At 33.8% G+C, this 23,519-nt stretch overlaps 1 protein-coding gene across 1 annotated transcript; it reads left to right on the top strand.

The window, feature by feature from the left end:
- The first annotated feature begins 1,034 nt into the window (after positions 1 to 1,034).
- Positions 1,035 to 22,592, top strand: LOC136025888 (large ribosomal subunit protein mL45-like). The gene is made up of 2 exons (XM_065701940.1): positions 1,035 to 1,153; positions 21,529 to 22,592. Exon 2 carries the CDS (start codon positions 21,560 to 21,562, stop codon positions 22,493 to 22,495), a length of 936 nt encoding a protein of 311 aa, XP_065558012.1. The 5' UTR covers positions 1,035 to 1,153; positions 21,529 to 21,559; the 3' UTR covers positions 22,496 to 22,592.
- Positions 22,593 to 23,519: the final 927 nt, after the last annotated feature.

Genomic DNA, 23,519 nt, shown 5'->3' with positions numbered 1-23,519 from the left:
CTTGTATTTTCTTGCCCAGATTGGAATTGAAGGAAAAAAATAACAAAATATAAGTTTCAAAATATGAGCCTGTACACTTTCCTATAAAATACTACAGAATTTTCATCCTTAATTTATTTTTAGCTTTGTTTTTTTTTATGTTTCTATCCCATTGAAAAAAAAAAATATTCAATGCAATTGAAGTTTATTTTTGCCACCCCCTTGGACAATCGTTTTTACTTTTCAAGGTGGCTTTTAATACTGATGTTGTTTTTTGGTATATATATATATATATATATATATATATATATATATATATATATATATATATATACAATCAAAAAGCAACATCAGTATTAAGAACCATCTTGAGAAGTAAAAAATTTGTCCAGAGGGGGGGGGTGTGTGTGTCAAAAATAAATTAAAAATACTACAGCACTAAGTGTACCCGGTTTTGTTATCCAGTTTTGTAATAAAACATATATTGACTTTGTTTTAAATATCATAACATTGGACAATTCTTTAATTGCATAGAATATCTTTTTTCCCATGGGATAGAAATATAGAAAAACAAAGCTAAAAATAAATTAAGGATAAAAATTCTGTAGTATTATATAAGAAAGTGTGCAGGTTCATATTTTCAAACTTATATTTTGTAATTTTTTTTCCTTCAATTCTAAGCTGGGCTCTTGCCAAAAAGAATGGATTATTTACAAAAGTAGAAACTGGTGTTAGTTTCAATAAAAAAACACAAACAATTTTTGACATTAGATGTTGTATTTTGACGATGTTTCAATTGTAAAAAAAAAAAAAAAAAAAAATACAAGATGAACAACAATGATGTGACAGAATTGTTAAGGTTTTAAGCGTCTGAGATTCATTCGTGTAAGCGTTTCATTAGCCAGATGATAAATCCGAAAATTAATAATTTCCGACAATAGAACCATTACTCTCCGTGAATTGGTATTCTGAAAATGGGCTTGTGCGAGAATAGAGAGATGGCTGACCTGGTATATGTGTCATCGCGTAATAAATTTGTCAGTGAGAGGAGCCTATGTTCCAAATATTAGTTGAATTGTTAGCTATTGGTAAATTTAAAAATAGGCAGCGCTGTACAAGCAAAACATTTAAATTAATGTCCTACTTGTTCTGTGTGAAAATATCAAGTTTTTAGGTAGTATAATAGAGTAATTTTAGTAGATTAAAAAAGTGTCCGAATACTGGTCGTCTTGTCCTACTGATTTGCTGTCCAACTACAGGGTATCATAAACTGCAATGTGATTGAACTGGCATATGGACAAGCTGTACATAGGCCTACTGCTTGATTTTTTATGCTTTTTTCAAATATAATTTTCATTTCACTTTCAAATTAACGCGCCCCCCACCCCTGAGATGATCTTGTAGTCTGTAAAAGCCAAGGAATCTTTAAAAACTGAGAGAACATAAAATTCATGTTTTATTATTGGTGGATGTTTTTATTAGTCAGACTACCTTTACTAGCCCATGTATCCTACTTTTTAAAATCATAAAAAATATTATTTTGGACTGGCTGTTTTGGTAAATACACAGAGAGATGACTTACAAACTGAAAAGATGATTAGAGTAAGAAAATATAACTGCATTCCTACAACAAAGGGATACTTTATTTGGGTTTTAGGCTACATAAAAGAATCAGTTGGAGAGATGGGTGCCTTTGTGGGTGAATTGATTAGTATATTTAGAGAAGATAAAAGAAGAAATCAACAATATATTCAACTTTTTCCTGTGTCATTTAGAATCTCACAAATAGTTTATTAACTGCTAAAAGATGAATATATCATTAGAAAGGCTATTTCACACTTTCCAAATAGACTAATTGCAACCCTTGCAAATTCTATTTTAAACCCTTTAAGAGAAAAATGGCTAAAAATAACACTGCCTCTTTACTTTGACCACCAAACCATGGTTACTATTATAACAACATTTTAAAAACAACTATAAAAATTCTAAAATACTTCCTTATATCATGCCTAATCATAAAATGCATAGTCTAAATTATAGTGTCTGTGGATTTTCTAAATATGACTTTTTTTTCAAACATATTTAATTACAGACAAGTAACATCAGTGGAGAAATTTACAAAGTAGTGGTTTTATAGAAGGAAACTTGCTAGAAAGTAAAGATGGATATTTATGTATTACTAATTTTATGCTTTATGGATAGTTTAGGTTGTGTTTGCAACAATTCAACCCCAACACCCTTCCCCTATACCCCTTAGCCATATTTAAAACTAACATAAAATAAAAATAATTCTTTTATTTTCCTTAGGCTATTTTATGTTTTTTTTTCAGTAGGGTAATGATTTGACAGTGCAAGTTTGGAACCACTTTGAAATCTTAACTCTGCTTAGTCATGACTTGGAGTATTATATCAACAAATGTATAACACTTCATATTATTGACTTTCCAATAAAGTGAACATACCACTTGATGCCTTTTTTATGCTCTTTACGAATATAATAATCACTTCTATTGCAAATTCAAATTTGAGAACTTTTTGACCTAACATAAAATAACCTTATTATAAATAATTTTGGCACTGAAAATATGTAGCATTATTTTGTCAGAAATTACCAAGAAAACAGCACTGAGAAAATGTAGTCTTATTTTGTCAGAAAATGACCAATAACTCATACTTTAATTGAAAATTTGTCATTTTTGAGAGCTCAAAAAGTGCTTAAATTTGCAATAGCATCAATTATTATATTTGTAAAGAGCATAAAAAAGGCATTGAATGGTATATTCATTTTATGGGTTGCTCAATAATGTGAACTGTCATACATTTACCAACAAAACTATGTTCCAAGTGTCAAAATACTTGTCTGATGTAGTGGAATACCATGCCAGCTAAAAATGTTCCTTCACCTGAATTTCAAATATAGATATTGAATTTTATTATGAGATTCATTTCTTTCAAGAATTAAATAAAAAAAAACTAGTTTCTTTAACTGAAAGTAAGGAGCAACATTAAAACCTAAAATAAACAGAAATTACTCTGTATATGAAATGGGTTGTCCCTTCTGTAATCCCTCACTCTTTATGCTAAAGTTTTTAATTGTTTTAAAAAGTAGAACTGTGGCACCCATGATCTGTGTTCTGGCAAAAAATGTGAAATTCCACATTTTTGTAGATAGGAGCTTGAAATTTTTGCTGTAGGGTTCTCTGATATGCTGAATGCGATGGTGTAATTTTCGTTAAGATTCTATGACTTTTAGAGGGTGTTTCCCCTATTTTCCAAAATAAGGCAAATTTTCTCAGGTTCTTAACTTTTGATGACAAAGACTAAATTTGATAAATAATAAAGACTAAATGTGAATGTTTTTACTAGTAAAAGATATATGTAACTTACAAATTAGCTTACGTAGCAAACTTCTGTATCCTCTTATTCACCCTCTTCATCAGTACCTTGCTCTTTACACTAAAGCTTAAATTTTGTCCCAATTCCTTAAGAATGACCCGTGAATCACAAAAGCTGTAGAATAAATAGTTGAAATTGCTAAAAATACTTTAGCATAAAGAGTGGGGTATTAGGAAGAGGTGAGCCTATCATATGTGTAATAATTTCTGTTTGCTTTAAGTTTTAATGCTTCTCCTTACTTTCAGTTGAAAAAACTTTTTCATATTTATTTTTTCATTGTTTTTTTTAAATAATACTAGAAAATCCTGTGCTCCCTTCATGAAATTTTTCTTCCCCCACAACAAATTCCTCCAAGGAAAGTTCCCCCAACATATCTCCCTCTTCTCAACCCCCCCAACCTAAAAATCCCCCTGAAAACATTGTACATTTCCAAATAACCATTACTATATGTAAGCAATGGTCAAAGTTTGTAACTTGTAGCCCCTCCCACCAGGACTGTGGGGGAGTAAGTTGCCCCCAAAGACATAGTTATTAGGTTTTTCGACTACAGTGAATAAAATGGCTATCTCAGAATTTTGATCTGGTGACTTTTGGGAAAAAATGAGTGTGGGAGGGGGCCTAGATGCCCTCCAATTTTTTTGGTTACTTAAAAAGGGCACTAGAACTTTTAACTTCCGTTAGAATGAGCCCTCTCGCAAGATTATAGGACCACTGGGTCGACACGATGACCCCTGGGAAAAAAACACAAAAAAAACAAACAAATAAACATGCATCCATGATCTGGCAAAAAATGTGAAATTCCACATTTTTGTAGATAGGAGCTCGAAACTTCTACAATAAGGTTCTCTGATACGCTGAATCCGATGGTGTGATTTTTGTTAAGATTGCATGACTTTTAGGGGGTGTTTCCCCCTATTTTCTAAAATGATACAAATTTTCTCAGGCTCGTAGCTTTTGATAGGTATAATTGATCTTGATGAAACTTATATATTTAAAATGAGCATTAAAAGGCGATTCTTTTGATGTAACTATTGATATCAAAATTCCATTTTTTAGAGTTTTGGTTACTATTGAGCCAGGTCGCTCCTTACTACAGTTCATTACCACAAACTGTTTGATATCTTGTAGTAACCTTGCCAAAATTTTTGACAGATGGCAACAGGCCCTGTCAAAATATAGAAACCAGTATTGGCAAAAACTATAGGTGACTCTGTTGAAACTTCACTGAACATACAAAACAGACAAGAAACAATAGGTGTTAAAACTCAATGGTCATCTGACAAAAATATAATTGTTGAATTTATGGGTACTTTCTCTAAAACAAGAGATTTTGATGATAATTATTTGTAACAAATATTTCACATGAAAAAACATTAAAAAAGGATTTGTTTAAATTGTAATTTTAGTTATTTGATACTAGATGCTTGATTTTTCCATCATCTGAGGAACTGCTGCTTGACCTCATGCGTCATATATACCTCATCATATTTTTAAGCATTTGACCACTCTTATATGTAGTATTGATTTATGAAATTTGTAAGATTCCCTCAATGGTGTTTATATGTAGATGATCTGCTGATCCTTGAACTATATCATAGAACTATCAAAAATGACTCCATCAAAATCCTACCCATGTTTTGGATAAAGCTAAGAATATACATATGAAAGTAAATTTCACTATGTCAAATATAACGACAATAAACTTCTTAAAATTCTTAAAATCCACTCCTGTTTTCTTAGACCATATCCCTCCCAAAATGCTAATAAAATATGTTAAACTCCTCATAGAACTATCAAAAATGACCCCATCAAAATCCAACCCAAATTTTGGACAAAGCTGAGAATTTACATATGAAAGAAAATTCTTGTAAGTCAAATAAAACTATATCTATGTTGTATAGGCAACATGAGTTGTTGTGGCAACGTTTGTTTGGCTTTGCTGAGCAAAGTGTTGCAAAAGCAACAGTTTGGTTTTGTTTCCTTGCTTTGATTAAATGCTGAAATTGTTAATCTGCAAGGAGCTTAAAATAAACATGTCCCCTACATATCTTACCACTGTAACCAAATTGGTCTTACCATCAAATACACCAGAAACAAATAATAGGTACACCAACTAGCAAAAATTGCAAGCCTTTCATTACCAAAGATGATTATGAGCTGACAGCTGACTGTTGCTTAAAACTCCCCTATATGTCTCTCAATCAGTACTGGCTTATTTTTGGTTTGAGTGTGTACCTTACTACTGAAGTTGTCAACCCCTTTAAACTTTCAAACTGTTACATTTCATGAAGGAGTTTTTCTACCAAAAAATGGATGACATATACTTTGATCAGCTCATCAAGAGCTATTGACTGCTGTCGAAAAAAATCTATCTGTCTTAGTTCAAAATTTGACTTTTTTGTCATAGGCCAAGTTTTTAATATCATCACTTAGAAAGGAGCAAAGGTTAACTCTAATTTCTTTAGTAATGAGAGGACTTTAAAGTTTAAGAGGCACATCTGATGCCATTTTCTACTGCAATCCTAAGTGCACAAAATCGAGTGATAAATTCAGCTGAAATTACAAACAGAAATGGATAGAAACAATAGATAATAGCACTTTTGAAACATGGGAAAATGCCACTTTTTGTTTCTGTATATTTTTCTTTTTATCACTCAATGAAGATATATTGGCTATGGATCTGGGTAGCTGCTGCATATATTTAACACTTATAAATTTTAGTCCATCCTTCATTTGGAGCTTTGGCCTGCTAGAACAGAGCTTTCCACTTGAAAGCAGAAACATGGTTTGATGGAACAAAAGCTTGACTGCATAGCTTCAGATAGTTCTCTCTGACATAGGCTATAAAACTCCACTTCAATTCACACACTATAGGCTCTGGCTCAAGGACAAGCAAGAACCTTCCTTTTTGGCCCCAGGCAAGAGTTCTACAAAGCTTCCAAAATGAAAAGTCATATTCATCAATCCAGCCAAATGTCCACACTTTCTGTGAAAACCGCAGAGGTTAGACCCTTACCAGTTTCCAGGAATAAGCCGACATTGGCGGCTTAGGAAAAAAAAAAAAAAAAAAAAAAAAAGCGGGACAAAACCAAAACACAATGAGTGGTCACATCAAAATGGAAAAAAAAATAGTTGACACATTGAGCTCTATTGCTTTTGTTAGAATTATTATTTTGTTGTAGCAATCTAATAAATAAAAATTTTATGCATGGCATTCCTGCATAAAACCTTCATGACTTTCCAGGAATAAGCTGAAATCAGGGTGCTAGGAATAAAAAAAAAAAAAAATCACAACAAAATCAAAGTGTTGATCTTGCAACACAATGACAGTAAACTTCTTAAAATTCCTAAAATTTACTCCGGTTTTCTTAGACCCTATCCCTCCCAAAATGCTAATAAAATATGTTAAAATCTTTGGTGTCACAAACTTCTAATAATCTTAATTAGGACATGTATATTTCAAGAATCCTGGACTTTCCAGGCAAAGGATTGCCAAAACTAAAATTTTCAAGTGGATTAAACTGATAGATTAACTTTGAAATGGCCAAATGTTGACAAAACTTTCACTGTGAACAACAAAGAAATCTTTGCTGGACCATTAAAGCAGATAGAAAGTGGGCCCTTCAAGATAGTGTTTATAGAGAGACCTATATCACACTATTATATCACACATTATATTATAGAGACCTAAGTCACATGATTACCCTCTACAAGACTGTCCAATTTTGTCCCTATACTTGAGGCAATTTTTTTCAGTTTTTTGCTTCCACCATCTGAATAGGGTTTTGTATATTTACACATTGAAAAAAGTTGAAGAGAGACAAAGAAATACACTAGGAAGAAAAAGCATGTTGAATTCACCAGGATCTGCCCACAAGAATTCCCAAGTATTTTTACACATATTGAATTGGGTTCCAACTGACATTGAAAACTGGTAGGTTGTGTTGAATTTGTACATGAAAATACTGCAATATAAGAAAATTGGAGTTGTGTACCCTTTTCTGATATAACTTAAAACTTCCAATGAAACAGTTAGATTCGTAGATATTTTTCCTATATACTGGAACCCTTTTCTGACCAAAGGTCTTTAAATGAAGCCTTCTGGAGTAGAAAAAGTGTTTTTTTTTTTTTTATAAAAACTGCCAAATCATTGGTACCTTTACCCTATAACAGTTGTTACCCTGACAGTGCAAACCACCTTACCCCCTCTCCTTCAGATGGACACATACATAGTCCTAATTGTATTTTATCTTGTTGTTCTATGCATCGAATGATATGTTGTATAATTGGCTTTGCTGTATAGAATAGAGATATCCACTTTAGCCTCAGTGATATGCTGAATATTGGGGGAAATTAAATTTACTATTTTAAGTACCATAAAAATACTATTTAAAATGGATACATCTTTTGTTTGACCTCTTCTTGAATATGCTCGTCCCATTTGGTACACTGGCTTTTTGAGTTTATGTTTAATTTTAAAGTGCCATACTCCCTGCAACTTAAAAGGCCTGAAAAGGTTAGAAACCCTGGAGCACAATATAGGACATAATAAAAGGCCTGGAAAGGTTAGAAACCCTGGAGATCAAAAAAATAATAGGGCATGTCTGTGTTTTGCCTAAAAAATCCATTACTCAACCCTTGCACTAGAAATGTTTTCATCAAAAGAAAATTTACCTGACTCATGATGTTTCCAAGCCAGTAACTATCTTATCCCCCAGTCAACTGCAAGGAGTGTATATAACAGGTGAGAAACAGCAATAAATCACCTTAGTTACCCAACTCCATCCACTCACCAGCACTTCACACTCAGAATCCTTCTGCCCATGGTGTTCCCAGGCCTTTACTTCTCTTCTGTCTCAGACTTACCTTAAAGTATGTCTTCTATGTAATAGAAAAGAAATAACAATCCATTATTGTGCTTTTTTCATTTCAGTTTTCCTTCTATACTTGTTTATGTTGTATTTTTCCTAGTATGATTGTGCTTTCTCATCTTTTTTACCTTGTTTTTGGTCTGTTTTTCAAATTTTTCTTTCTATATTTATCTTTAATCAAATTTTGAATTCAACCCCCCCCCCTCTGCCAGGCTTGAAATGGTTACGTTTTGTTTTATAAATTTTATCTTAACAAAATAAAATTAACTAGTTTACTCATTCCTCAAACACATGTTGGCTGACTTCAGTAATAATGTTTAATAATGTTTTGATCAATGTCGATTGATTTACTTGTACAACAAAAGCTAAGAGCTCATATGGCACTTGTGATGAAGTCGGAAGAGCCAAGAGCTCATATGGCATGAGCTCTAGCAAAATTCTAAGAATCAGTAGATTGATTTAAAAGGAAAATTAGAGGATAATGCTGGTCAGGATTTAAAATAAGAGCTCTGAGACACAATGTCCTTCTAAATTTCAAAATTCATAAAGATCTGATCACCCACTCGTAAGTTAAAAATACTTTTTTTTTCTAATTTTCATCATCCTAGCACATCCAGAAGCACCACACTCACCAAAGCACTGGACCCCCCTAACTCCCCCAAAGAGAGCGGATCTAGTCCTGTTACGTCAATCACGTGTCTACAACATTTGCTTATTCTACCCACCAAGTTTCATCCCAATCTCTCTACTCAAAGCGTTTTCCAAGATTTCTGGTTTCCCCCTCCAACTCCTCCCAATATCACAAGATATGGTCGGGATTTAAAATAAGAGTTCTGAGTTCCTTCTAAATATCAAATTTCATTAAGATCTGGTCACCTGTTCTCAAGTTAAAATACATCAATTTTTCAAATCCTTCCAAAGTAACCCCCCCCCACTAACTCCCCCAAAGAGAGTGGATCCGTTCCAATTATGTCAATCATGGATCTAGAACTTGTGCTTATTCTTCCTATCAAGTTTCATCCTGATCTCTCCACTCAAAGTGTTTTCCAAGATTTCTGGTTTTCAAGATTTCTGTTTCCCCCCTGCAACCCCCTATGTCCCTGGATCCGATTTGAAATGAAAATGGAGCATCTGAGACATAAGATATTTTTATATATCAAGTTTCATTAAGATCCGATCACCCATTCATAAGATAAAGAAACCTCAATTTTCACGTTTTCCAAGATTTCCAGTTTTCCCCTCCAACTCCCCCCAATGTAACCGAATCTATTCGTGATTTAGAATAATGGCTCTGAAGCACAAGCTCCTTCTAAATATCAAATTTCATTAAGATCTGATCACCCATTCATAAGTTATAAATGCCTCATATTTTCTAGTTTTTCTCAGTTATAATTTTTCCCATATTTTAGGTTTCCCCCTCTAACTCCCCTGAATGTCACCAGATCCGGTCGGGATTTAAAATAAGAGCTCTGAGGCGCAATATCCTTCTAAATAATAAATTTCATTAAGATCTGATCACCCGTTCAGAAGTTAAAAATACCCCATCTTTTCTAATTTTTCCAAATTATAAAGGTTTTATGGCACTTGGTTAATACCAAGTGCCATAAAAACCTTGCATGTTATAGTTAATGAGTTTTTTTTTTCTGGAAGAAATAGCCTTGACTAATAGGTCTGTGGTTTTCAGGGTTATCATTTGTTCTATGAAAAATAATTTTTATATTGAGTTTTCTCTAACCTTGAGGTACTTTTATATTTTGGCCAGATACATTCTGAAAATATGTACCTTAAGGTGTAAAGGAAAGATTTCAGGTTTGTCTGATAAGTAAACTTTTGTTTGGTTTTCTCCCAGATAAAGTTAAGTTGATATAAAAAAAAGGTAAAATTAGCCTTCATAGCTCCGTTATGGAAAATGTACTCCTCCTAATTTGATTACATAAAAAAACTAGTTTTTTTTAACTGAAAGTAAGGAGCGACATTAAAACTTAAAACGAACAGAAATTACTCCGTATATGAAATGGGTTGTCCCCTCCTTTTAATTGTTTTAAAAAGCAGAATTGTGGCAAAGAGTCAAACTTTAGCGTAAAGAGCGAGGGATTGCAGAGGGGACAACCCATTTCATATACGGAGTAATTTCTATAGATAGGAGCTTGAAAATTTTGATATAGGGTTCTCTGATACGCCGAATGCGATGGAGTGATTTTCGTTAAGATTCTGTGACTTTTAGGGGGTATTTTCCCCTATTTTCTAAAATAAGGCAAATTTTTCCAGGCTCGTAACTTTTGATGACAAAGACTAAATTTGATGAAACTTATATATTTAAAATCAGCATGGAAATCTGATTCTTTTGATGTATATTTTAGCATCAGAATTCCGTTTTTTAGAGTTTCGTTTACTATTGAGCCGGGTCGCTCCTTACTACAGTTTGTTACCACGAACTGTTTGATAACCACTCTTTTGACAACCCGCATACACAGTGTGCTAGATTTATTTCAAGGCCCCTCAATATTCCCTGAAGTTTTTACCTTCATACCCCCAGACTTAGTGGTAGTAGTAGTCATAGTGGCTGTAGTTGGAATATTAGTAATAACAGTAATAGAAGCAGTAGTAGCAGTAGCTTTGTGGATATATTGCCTTTTTGCCATTTGAATATCTATCTCATCTTGCCCGGGAAAATTCAACTTAATTCACTAAATCATGCCTAAGATATTGCTTATATACCCTTTTAACAATTTAAATGCACATAGGGTGTTTTGATTTAGTTTAACATCCTCCTCCATATTCCCTGAAAGATTCATCCTAATAACCTTAGCCCTTGTAGTTGTAGCAATAGTAGTTGTACATACATTGTGCCTTTTGGTTAATTAAGCATTTCTGGCAACATGCCTTACTATACACCTTTTTGACAATATCTATACTCATAGTGTTTTTAAAATTCCCCTCAACATTCCCAGAAAGTTTCATCTAAGTACCCTTAGCCTTAGAAGTAGTAGCTGTAGTAGTAGTTCATAGTGCCTTTTGGTTACCTTACACTTTCTCCCCCTAACTTGGCCTGAAAGTTTCAGTTCCTGGAATACTCCCAATATGGCCTTTTGATAACCTGTGTGAACTTAATGTGTTTTGATTTAGTTCAATGCTCCCTAGATGTTTTATGTTAACTTCCTTAGCCTCAGTAGTGGTAATAGCGCTAGCAGTAGTAGTAATTACTTAGGACCTTCAGGTTTTTTTTGGTTACTTATAAAGGCCACTAGAACTTTTAATCTTATTTAAAAACCTTTTTATTGGTAATGAATATATGTAACTCATGAATTAACATACATAACAAGCCTTCTATATTCATAATTTTTTATAACGCATTGAGGGGGTGCACCTCCCTCGTCAGTACCCCGCTCTTTACGCTAAAATTTGAATTTTATTCCAATTCTTTAAGAATGACCCCTGAATCATAAAGGTTATTTAGTTATAAAAAATAGCTCTTTTGAAATTACCAAAAATGCTTTAGCATAAAGAACAGAGTATTGATGAGGGGACGAACCCCCTCATATACATGGTAATTTCTGTTTGTTTAAGTTTTAATGTTGCTCCTTACTTTCAGTTGAAAAAAACTTTTTTCAATTTAATTTCTTATTTTTTAAAATAATGCTGGAAATTCCAGTGCCTCCATCATGGAAATTCTCTTCCCCCATGATAAGTTCTTCCATTGACAGATCCTCCCACGTAAAAACCTCCTCCGACCCTCCCACAACAGAAAAAAACTCCCTGAAAATGTCTGTTTACTTCCCAATAACCAATACTGTATTGAAACAATGGGCAACATTCATAACTTGCAGCCTCTCCCCCAAGGACTGTGGGGGATTAAGTCGTCCTCAAAGACATAGCTATTAGATTTTTGACTATGTTGAATAAAATGGCTATCTTGAAATTTTGATCTTGTGACTTTGGGAAAAAATGAGCATGGAAGGGGACCTAGTTGCCCTGCAATTTTTTTGGTCACTTAAAAAGGTGCTAGAACTTATAGTTCCCGTTAGAATGAGCCCTCTCGCAACATATTAGAACCACTGGGTTGATATGATCACCCCCTGGGGAAAAAAACAAATAAACACGTATCCATTATTTTTCTTCTGGCAAAAAATGCAAAATTCCACAGATTTGCAGATCAGAGCTTGAAAGCTCTTCAGCAGGTTTAATACACTAAATCTGATGGTGTGACTTTCATTAAGATTCTATTACTTTTAGGGGGTTTTTCCGCTTTTTTTTTCAAAAATAAGGCAAATTTTCTCAGGATCGCAACTTTCGTTGAGTAGGACTAAACTTGATGAAACTTATATATTTAAAATCAGCAAAAAAAAACCCAAATTCTTTTGATGTATCTATTAGTATCAAAAATCTGTTTTTTAGAGTTTTGGTTACTATTGTGCCAGAGCACTCCTTACCTACTGTTTGTTACCATGAACTGCTTGATACGATACTCTTCAACCATCCTCTTTTTTTGGAATATTTTCAGCTCTGGTCCCTTACCTGTTTCTAATTCAGTTTTGTATCAGTTCTAATTCATGTACATTGCATGTTTTTGTAAATTGTTTACAAATACACTACATTTTGAAACTTCTGTTTTTCTTTTGTTTCGTGAAATATCTTTAATGTTTTCCCTCATAACCAGCAATTCTTATTTTGTAAGAAAATTGAACTTTATAGACCCTATTACTGCCTTGGAAAAGCATGTTTCTATTTACAATTCCCATCTATCAAAAGAACCATTTTTGGATATCAGTACTAGAACAGTAATCTGTTGAAGTTGTAATTTATTTTGAAGTGTTTAATTTTTGTTTTAATGCTTTATTCTTCTGTTCTTTTTTTGTTACTGCTCTGTCTTCTTGTTTTTAGTTTTATGAGTTTTCAAATAAATAAATTAAAAATCACTCTCTCAAAATTTTGATTGGATGTCTTTTAGAGGAGGTAGCAAAATGGGGTGGGGAGGGGGTCTGTTTGTCCACAAATGATTTTTAGTGGCTCTTGAAAAGGGTGCTAGAACTTTCAATTTCCAATTTAAGGAGCCCCCTCCAAAGTTTTTAACTCTGTCCACTTGCTTAGTGAAAAATAAAACATAAACTCTGCTCTTTACTTAAACTCTGCTCTTTACTTAGGTAGCACTGTTGTGCTGCAAGTGATAATCTCAGGGGAAATGCACAATTTGTGCACATGCAATGCACAATTTTTTCAACTTAGTCATGCTGTCACTATTTCAACATGGTATCACAAAGTGTATGTCTTAAGGTTTAAAAAATTATATCATTCCTGGAGGCTTGTTTGTGGACCTTTCAAGTGTTTTGATTAAAATACATATCTTGAAGTTTTTATCCAATGTTTTTTTTGGGCTTTGCACTTTTTTTGCAAGTTTAGGAACATCAAGAATGGGCATTCCCAGGACTGATTCCGGGAAGGATTGAATGACCATTCCCAGGATTTGTTTATCTTCTCCATATCATTCAAGGGCTTTGACTTCTATTTATTACCAGTTGATATTTATAAGTTTATTACTTGTTGAGATTGAGACATCTACTACTTGAAATCTGCTCTCCTCTCTGCCAAAATTGCTATCAATCTAAAAGAAAAATTCAGCATGTTTTATTTGAATGTCTATCTGATTCAAGAGATTCCAGTTTCTTTTACATATATATTGGATTAAAAACGCTTCCTAACTTCTGTAACAAGGAAGGTCCTTGCGTTGGCCTGCTGTGTGTTGTAACAGCTGGTTTCCAACTCTGGATCCTATATTACCAACCTGAGATTAAGTCCACTGCGCCACCACAGGATCGATTTCAGTATTTTAAGGTATTATTGCCAAGGTTCAAAAATCCAAGACAACTTTTGGGCGGTTAATAATCACTATTGCCCCTTTCAAACAGAATCAACTGTTGCTGAAGAAGTAATTAAGATCCTAAAGAAGATGATCTACTAAAAATTGCACAGTTCATATAAGCAACACTAGTTATTCTTGAGACCAGTCTTGCGGCCTTTAGTGTGGTTCACAAAAATTAACCCAAATTATTCCCCCCTTTCCTTCAAAGTCCATTCGAAGATGTCTTAAGAATCTACGGTTGTGCTACTTGTTTAAATTTCTAAGCCCTCTCATTACAGGTCCGCATTTTTACCCATTATATCCCTATTGCAGATCTGCAATATTAAAAAATGGGACTATTAACTGTTACCCATTTGTATATCATGTGTCATGACAACACGTGACATGACAACCAAAAACTCTTCATAATAAACTTTTGGATTGCCTCGAATCTCTTAAGTTACCACATTCATCAAAAGGTTGGTACGCCAAAGTGTCAGCTGGATATTCCGTTTGTTAAAATTGAAAATGCCATACGCGATATTGTTTAGAAAGATGTTTTTGAAATACAACATTTTCTGAAACATCGTTCACAGTTATTTCGGAACCGTGCATAAGCTGCACAAAACGATCATAAACAGCAAAAGTTTGCTGACTGTGAAATCTCACAGTAACCTGTCCAAACACATTATCATCAGACATAACATTTGTGAGTCTTGCGTGAACAACTCTTGGAGGTTCCAAGGATTTGATAAAACTCCAACGGATCCGATTTTTATCAGTGTTTGCTGGAACAGATGGATTAGCAAATTGCATTTGCTCAATCACATTCCAATGAAAGGTTATGGAAAAATCTTGTGCATTCTGTTCTTAGTTTAATATATCTGAAAAGTGAGAAACACAGTTTTGGGGCTTTCTTGAAAAATTCTACTGAAAATAAAGTTGCATTGCCATGAATTTCGCAGAGGATAGCAGAGTTACTTAAAGTTTAAAAAAATTGCTGGGTAAGCTAAAAAAAATTAAAGTTTAAAAAAAATTGCTGTAAGTTCTGCTGTTAAAAAAAACAAACTTTTGCCCTGCATATTTTCTCTTTTGTCTGATTTTTAGTTACAAATCCAGTCTTTGATTATTCGTTTTCTAATTTAACATGTTTGGCCCCACAAACTAGCCTTTCTGAACTTTCGATTTCTTCTCTCTCTTGTTCTTTTTGTATTTTTATTTTCAATCGTAGTTTTCAAATGCAGTTTAAGTAATATGTTGATTGATGAAAGCTTTTTAATTAATTAACCATAGTAAACTGGTGTAAAAACTGTGAAATGAATTAAAAGTTATATTCTATTTATAGAAATAATGTATAGAATATAGAATGATGTATAGAATATAGAATAATTTATAGGATATTATAGATAGAATAATTTTATACTTCGTTTCAAATAGAACATAATTAGTCAAACAGTTTGTGGTAACAAACTGTAGTAAGGAGCAAGCCGGCCCAATAGTAACCAAAACTCTAAAAAATGGAATTTTGATACCAATAGTTACATCAAAAGAATTGCATTTTAATGCTGATTTTAAATATATAAGTTTCATCAAGATTAGTCCTGGTCATCAAAAGCTACGAGCCTGAGAAAATTTGCATCATTCTAGAAAATAGGCAGAAACACCCCCTAAAAGTTATACGATCTTAACGAAAATCACACCATCAGATTCAGCGTATCAGAGAACCCTGTTATAGAAGTTTCAAGCTCCTATCTACAAAAATGTAAAATTTCGCATTTTTTGCCAGAAGACAGATCATGGATGCATGTTTTTTTTTTTTTTTTTTTTTTTTTTCTCCAGTGGTGATCGTATCGACTCAGTGGTCCTAGAATGTCACGAGAGGGCTCATTCTAATGGTAATTAAAAATTCTAGTGCCCTTTTTAATTGACCAAAGAAATTTGAGGGCACCTAGGCCCCCTCCCACGCTCATTTTTTCCTGAAGTCACCAGATCGAAATTCTGAGATCCTGTTTAGCATCCTGGTATCTGCAAGAAAATGTCAGACAGAATAGAGGCAGTCTGAAAAATATACCAAAGAATTATGTTGAATAAGGGTAAAGCTCCAGTGTTTGCAAAGAGAATCATATCTCCAGAGACAAACCTCTAGCGTTTCTTAAAATAGAGAGCCATAAAACTTCAAAGCATTATTGTTTTTCTTTTTTACCTGAGCCACTTCGTATGGAAGGGGTGATTGCAGAAACTCCGGAAGGGCTCATCCGATCAGAAATTGATAGTTGTAGTGTTCTTTTTAAGGGTCAAAATAGATCACATGGCAACCAGTTCCTCTCCGAGATCCTTTTTAGCTACCCTCCCCAAAGACATCTGATCAAAATTTTAAGATTGCTATCTTGTTTTAAACAGTTTAAAGGTTAAACAGTTATGCCACAGGGATTAATTGACCCCTACTGTTTCTGGAACAAGGGTTTTAAGTTATGTTAGTGCCCATTGTTTTTACATGGGGTTTGTTATTGGGAATGGGTAGCCTTTTTAATCTTTGCTCTCCAAAAAGGCTTAGGATATGAAGGTGAACGTTTAAGGATATACTGAGGGGAATGTTGAGCAACATCAAAACACACTATATGCATGCTGGCTATCAAAAGGGTGTATCTGTAATATTTCTTGAACGGCTGAGGGTGTTAAATTGAAACATTCAGGGCATGTGAAGGAGCATGTTGAAAAGTGATTAAGGGGAAACCATCCCAACTCGCCCTTTTTGATTCCCCTCAATACTGATCAAAATTATAAGATTGTTGTTTTGTTCCAAATAGTTAAAGGTTTAATAACTATGCCTCTGCGGATGATGTAACTCCCCAAAGTCCCTAGGATAAGAGCTGTAAATTATGCCATTTGCCCATTTTTATATGTAGAATGTATTACTGGGAAAGAGACAAATATAAGATCTTAGTTGTGTTTGTAAAGGCTAAATGTATTAAGATGAAACTGCAGTAAATGTTGAGTGATATGTTTAACCAAATCAAAAGGTAATGTGTGCATCTAAGTTAACAAAGAGCGTATCTGTAATATCTTAGGAACGGCTAAGGGTTTTAACTTAAAAAAGTTCTCATAGACTACTGCTGCTGCAACTGTGACTACTCGGAACTTCGATCTGCCAATTAGGTACGTGACTTCTTACAACTGTGACTGAGAGTATGAATACGACTGCTTGTGACCCCGACTGAGACTACGTGTGTCTGACTACTTGCGACTGTAACTACTTGTGACTGCGACTACTTATCACTTCGATTCTAACTACTGGCATCTGCGACTAAGACTACTTGGGTTTGTCACTGTTACTGCTTTAGACTACGACTACTCGTAACTGAGACTGCTTGCGACTGCCTCTGCTACTTTCTTGTGACTGATTACTTGCAACTGTGTCTACTTTCCATTACAACTACGGTTACTTTGGGTTGCAACTACGGCTAGTTATGACTGTGACTACTGTTGATTGGGGTTGCGGCTCCTTGTAGCCATGACTGCTTTTTACCTTGACAACAACTACTTACAAATCTGACTAGTTGTGACTACTACCATTGTCATTCATTATCTGGAAAAGGGGAATTTTGGTACTGGGTGTGTCTGAAAAGACGAAGGGTATCAACGTGAAACTGCTGGAAATGTTGATGGAATGTTTAACTAAATCAAACAACGCCATGTGGATCCAGGCTATCAACAGGGCATGTCTGTCGTGTCTTAGAAACGGCTGTAGAGTATTAACGTGAAACTTTGTGGGTCACTAATATTCCTATTGCAAGTGCGACTGCTTGTGACTGCCGCTACAGCTACTAACGTGACTACTTTTGACTGCGACCACAACTACTTGTGATTGCGACAACTTGATACTGCAACTATGACGGCGACTTCGACTACTTGAAATTGTGACTTAAATATTTTGCATTGGCAGCTGTGACTACTTGCGACTGCGAATACTTGCGACTACGACTAAATGCTATAGCGACATTGATTACAACAGCTTGTGGCTGCCACTAATTGCAACTACGACGACTTGCGACTACGCCTACTTGACACCACAACTACTTGCAACTTTTTACAACAGTGACTACAAGAGACTGCAACTACTTTTGATTACGACTACTTGGGATTTCAACTACAACTACTGGTAACTGGGCTGCTTGCGAATGTGAGTGTGACTCCCTGCAAAAGCGATTATTTGTGACTTTGACTGTAGCTACGTGTGACTGTGACTACTTCTACTAACTTCTTGTGACTGTGATTGCTACTACTGGTGACTATAACGGTGACTTCAACCTCTTGTAAATATGACTATTTGTGACTACTACTACTACTCATTGTTCGATTACGACTTTGACTGCTGCTTTTACTACTACTATTTCTTCCACCACCACTTCTACTGCTGGGCTAAATCGAAAGAGTTGAAGTGAATCCAGGCTATCAAAAGGTTTTACCTGCAAAATCTCAGGAATGGCCATGGTTTTTTAGTTTAAAATTTCAGGGAATGTTGAGGGGGATGTTGAACCGAATCAAATACTTTATGCTCATCCAGGTGCTCAAAAGGGAACTTGTGCAATATCTTAAGAACTGCTAAGAGTATGAAATCGAAAATTTACAGAGAATTTCAAGGGGAATATTCCAATACATGGGAAGATGTCAGGTTGTCCAAAGGGTCATATCTGAGCGTATTTGTATTGATCTAAAGAACAGCTACGGGTATTAATTTAAAATTTTCAAGGAATGCTACAGGATTGCTACTTAAATCAAAAGACACTACAAGCATCCATGTTGTCAAAGGGCCTATCTGCAATATCTTTAGAACAGTTAAGGGTATATTCTCTGAAACTTTCAGAGAATTTTGAAGGAGATATTGAACTTAAAGATACTTCTCTAACCCAGTTGTCAAAAGGCCGTATCTGCAATATATTAGGAACGACTAAGATTGTTCAGTAGAAATGTTGATTGGGATATTGAACTAAATAAAAAGTCACCATGTGCATCCAAGTTCTCAAAATCTGCAATGTGTTAGGAACAGTGAAGGTCATTAAGTGGGCAGCTTCAAAGAATTTTGAGGGGAATGTTGAACCGAATTAAAAGTTACTATGTCCATCGTGGTTGTCAAAAGGGCTCATAACATCTTAGGAACAGCTAATGGTATTAAGTTGAAACTTCCAGGGAATGTCTAAGAGGATGTTTAACTAAATCGAAAAAATGTTATTTATATTGATTTTATCAAAATACTATGCGCAATTTCTCGGGAATGATATTGGTATCAAATGAAAATTTTCAGAGAATGTTGAGGTAGACGTTAAAATAAATAAAAGACACCATATGCATCCAGATTATCAAAAAGGTGTGTATGGAATATGTCAAGAGCATGGAATATGTATGTGTATACGTGTATGTGTATGTGCATAATATGTATGTGTACATTATGGAATATGTATGATATTTAGTTTGAACTTTCATAAATGTTGAGAGGGGTATTGAAACCTATACATTTCGTGCATCCAGGTCTTTTCTACAATCTTTTCTAAACCACATCAAGAAAACGCTTAAGTCAAAATCACAAACAAAAGGGGTTAACGAGTCAGAAATAAAGAGAGCTGAGTAATGCGTCTGGTATATATTAACTGTTTTATTTCGTCTTTATTCATATCGAATCTTTTCAATCTTTTCCTTGGAGGATTCTTTCGAGTATATTATTTATAATTTGGCGTTAACTCAAAATCTTAGTGGAAGAACCGTTCTAAACCTAGATTTCAAATTGAACAAACTCAATGCAATGATTTTTCAATAACTATATTGACTTCAATGAAAGCCGTCACTCAGATCACCTTATGCACCTTAAGAATTATAGCTAGAATCCAATATTTTAATTTTTGAGGTGGAAACTAAAAAAAAGAGAACTGGAAAAATATTTGTAAATCATTTTAATAATTATGCTCAACTAGCGGAGTTACACAAAGAAGAAGAATAACAAGACAATCCCTGATATAAATATTGGATAAGACTATGGCATGGGTCCAACCAAGAATTAGCGTCCTGACTAATCTCTGCTCGCAGAATGTCAAGTGAGGACAAAATTGCCATTGCACCATAACGGCATACAAGGCTTGTTTCACACAGCAAGTTGCAAATATAATACAACTTATAATATTGAAAATAATTAGTCTCCATTTGCTTAATGTCATGCTTATTGAAAAATTGAAACAGTTGAGGAACAGATAAAATTGATCGGGTCAGAAGAACTACATTTCAGTTTAATAAGACCGCGCCTATTAAAACGACCACGATTTGCAAAATTTTCCCCACAGTCAGCTTCAAGCTTATCCTTGTAATCAAATGAAATTACGCTGGATGCTGCCAACTTTGGAAATTAAAAACGAACAGAAACTATTTTACTTAAAACTTCACGAAAAAGATATTTTTCAGAGAAAAGTAAAGAGCCATTTTAAAATACAAGACTTGCAGAAATAATGTCCTACAATAATTCAAACTTATACGACCAGAATTTACTATTAAAGAATAAGTGATACCCAAAACGAACAGAAATTCAAATAAATAATCATGCCAAATATAAAGACAACATATACTGCTATAGACAAATAATTACGTCCTAAATCAAGTGAAAATTATAATTAATGCTCAAGTCAAGCTTAAAACAAATAGAAATTGCTGTTAGTATATTTAGAAATTGCTTTTAGTTATTAGTTATATTAGTTTAGCTACCCCTCCCCCTCACCATGAACACTGTAAACACTATTATGCATTTGTTCTTTATTAAGAGCAAAATATTTTGTAAAGGTTTTTTGTTTATTATTATAACATCGAAAATAAGAAATTACTGTTAATTAAAATCTTGAATAACTGAGATTTCCAGAGATTGATAACATTGCATATTAAATAGTAATTTTCATTACTTCTTACGAGTCATCTTGATTATCATAGTGATTTTATATTTTATTTTCTGTTGATATTTTGAAAACAAGTAAAACACACTGTTGGAACCACATAGTTTTCAGTAATGTGCAAATGTCGCAAGAGAATATTAAAGGTTTATGGTAAGGGGAAAGGGAGAGACAGCAGTTAAACTCTTATAAAATATATTTTACTATCTTAAATTATTTGATTAAGGTGAAAAAAATACTACTTTGTATTATAAATTTGTGTAATCTATGTTTCTCTGATACTTTTATTTTTTATTTTTAAACAGATCATTTTACGCATGAAATATTTCATTTGTGATTATTTTTTTTCAGGGTTATTTTTTGATCTCTCTTATCTATGTTGTTTTGTTTAACCTAGTATAAGAAGCAAATTTGGCCCTACTTGAGCTTGGTATAGACTTTTGGAAATAAATATTATCCCTTCAACCCATTAAATTTTCCATGCCACTTAATATTATCAATATATCTTTTTCTTGTTTTCCAGATACTGCATAGGTGTAAGTTTATTGATCACAATGTCAAGCTGGCGAGTGAGCAGACTCTTTTGTGACCTAACCCAAAAGTCATTTAGCACTTCCTCTGTAAATGCTTTTAAGAGTAACAAACATTTTCTTCCTAAGTTTAAGAAGCTTCGTGCAATGAAAGTAGTTCGCGTGGAAGTTCCATCGTTTGATGAGAAAACCCAGCCTACAAGTGAAGAAATCAGAACCAAGATGAAAGAACGAGGTCTTGTGCCACCAAGAATGTGGCAAGAGAAACCGGTTTTTATTGCTAGTACTGGTGGTATTTTTGAACCTTATGTGCCTCCTGAAGGAGATGGTAAGATATCACCAGTAACTTTAGGAGGGGCGAAACAGAGTCTCTTGAAAGTTGGTAAAAAAGGAACCTCTTTATTAGCAATTCGGAAGATAAAATCATATGACGAAGATTTTGATTCCAGTGACTTTGCAGATGAGGCACAAGAAATATACATAAATATGCATCACTCTTTGGCAGAAAAGGATGAAGAAAAACTGCATAATCTAGTCACTGAACATGCGTTTCCATCTGTTACAGCAAACACTGATAAAAATCGGATCCGTTGGAGTTTTATCAAATCCTTGGAACCTCCAAGAGTTGTTCATGCAAGAGTCACAAATGTTATGACTGATGATAATGTGTTTGGACAGGTTACTGTAAGATTTCACAGTCAGCAAACTCTTGCTGTTTATGATCGTTTTGGGCGGCTTATGCACGGCTCTGAAATAACTGTGAAAGATGTTTTAGAATATGTTGTATTTGAAAAACATCTTTCCAATCAATATGGTGTTTGGCGTGTTCATGATAAGATAATACCCAACTGGATGCCACCTAAAGAGCCTACTTATAGGACATACATAAAACCTACTGTTCCTGTTGTGGAAGATATAGCTGTAGATACACAAATAAAAGAGAATGAAACTGTAGCTTAGCAGAATTAAGTCATGAGTTGATGCTTTTAAATAAAAGTTGGTAAGGCTATGTTTTATAAATACAAATTCGTTTTAAAAATGGACCATAGCTTACGAACAGAGTACATAATATTGTTTTGAACCTTAGATTTTAGGTGGCTTTTGCGCTGTAAAAAATCTGGCATTCACATAATGTATTGAAATTTTTTTAAATTACAAACCTACTTTTAATGGTATTTACCATAGGAATGCATCCTAAAATACATTGGTAAAAATAAATATTTGCCAGGACAATGTAAAATAATAAATTTTGAGAAGAATTCGATGCTGACGTGATGAAATTTTTAAGTTTGGATGTGACACGTTGATAAAGAATATGATTTGGAAAAGGGAAAGGATTCTGATAGATGGAAGGAAAGTCAGATTACTGAAAATATATTGCCACCAAGTATATGGATATATACGTAATTCGGCAAAATTGGCTTGTTAAAATTATCAGGTGTGTTGGCTGACAATATGATAGGCATGATCTCTGATGTGCAATTACTACGGAAATTTTTATCTCAAAGAAATTAGTACATATTTTTTCTTTTCTCCTTTTTTAATATGGCACAGGTTTAGCAAGTATCACGAGAAAAATAACGTTGGGACTTCAAATTTCATAACGCAAACGAAAAGATAATGGTTTTGTTTCAACTTGTGTTTAGTAATAATTATATGCTGATGGAAACAGTTATTGGTTGATAAGACTTTAATAGCTTCTTTTTGAAAAGAAAAGTGTCAGAGAAAGGGTAAATCGTCCTGAAACCTGTCTTTGCGTAGAATAAGACCTCTGATTCTTTCATTGAAATTTTCTATAAGAGCAGCACCAAAAACTAGATTTTAGGTATACAGTATTTTTTTTTATTAGTGGTTGGTTAATTTTTTTAGTTTGAAAGGAAGTTGGCTCGTAGAAAATCTCAAAGCAGATATAATATAGCCACTAAAAACCAAACCTCGGCCCAGTAACTTAAAATTAAAAAACGAGTTCTAAAAAGAAGCTGAC

This window comes from Artemia franciscana, chromosome 1 (genome assembly GCF_032884065.1).
Source record: "Artemia franciscana chromosome 1, ASM3288406v1, whole genome shotgun sequence".
NCBI lineage: Eukaryota > Metazoa > Arthropoda > Branchiopoda > Anostraca > Artemiidae > Artemia > Artemia franciscana.
This window is presented reverse-complemented; position numbering and strand designations above follow the sequence as displayed.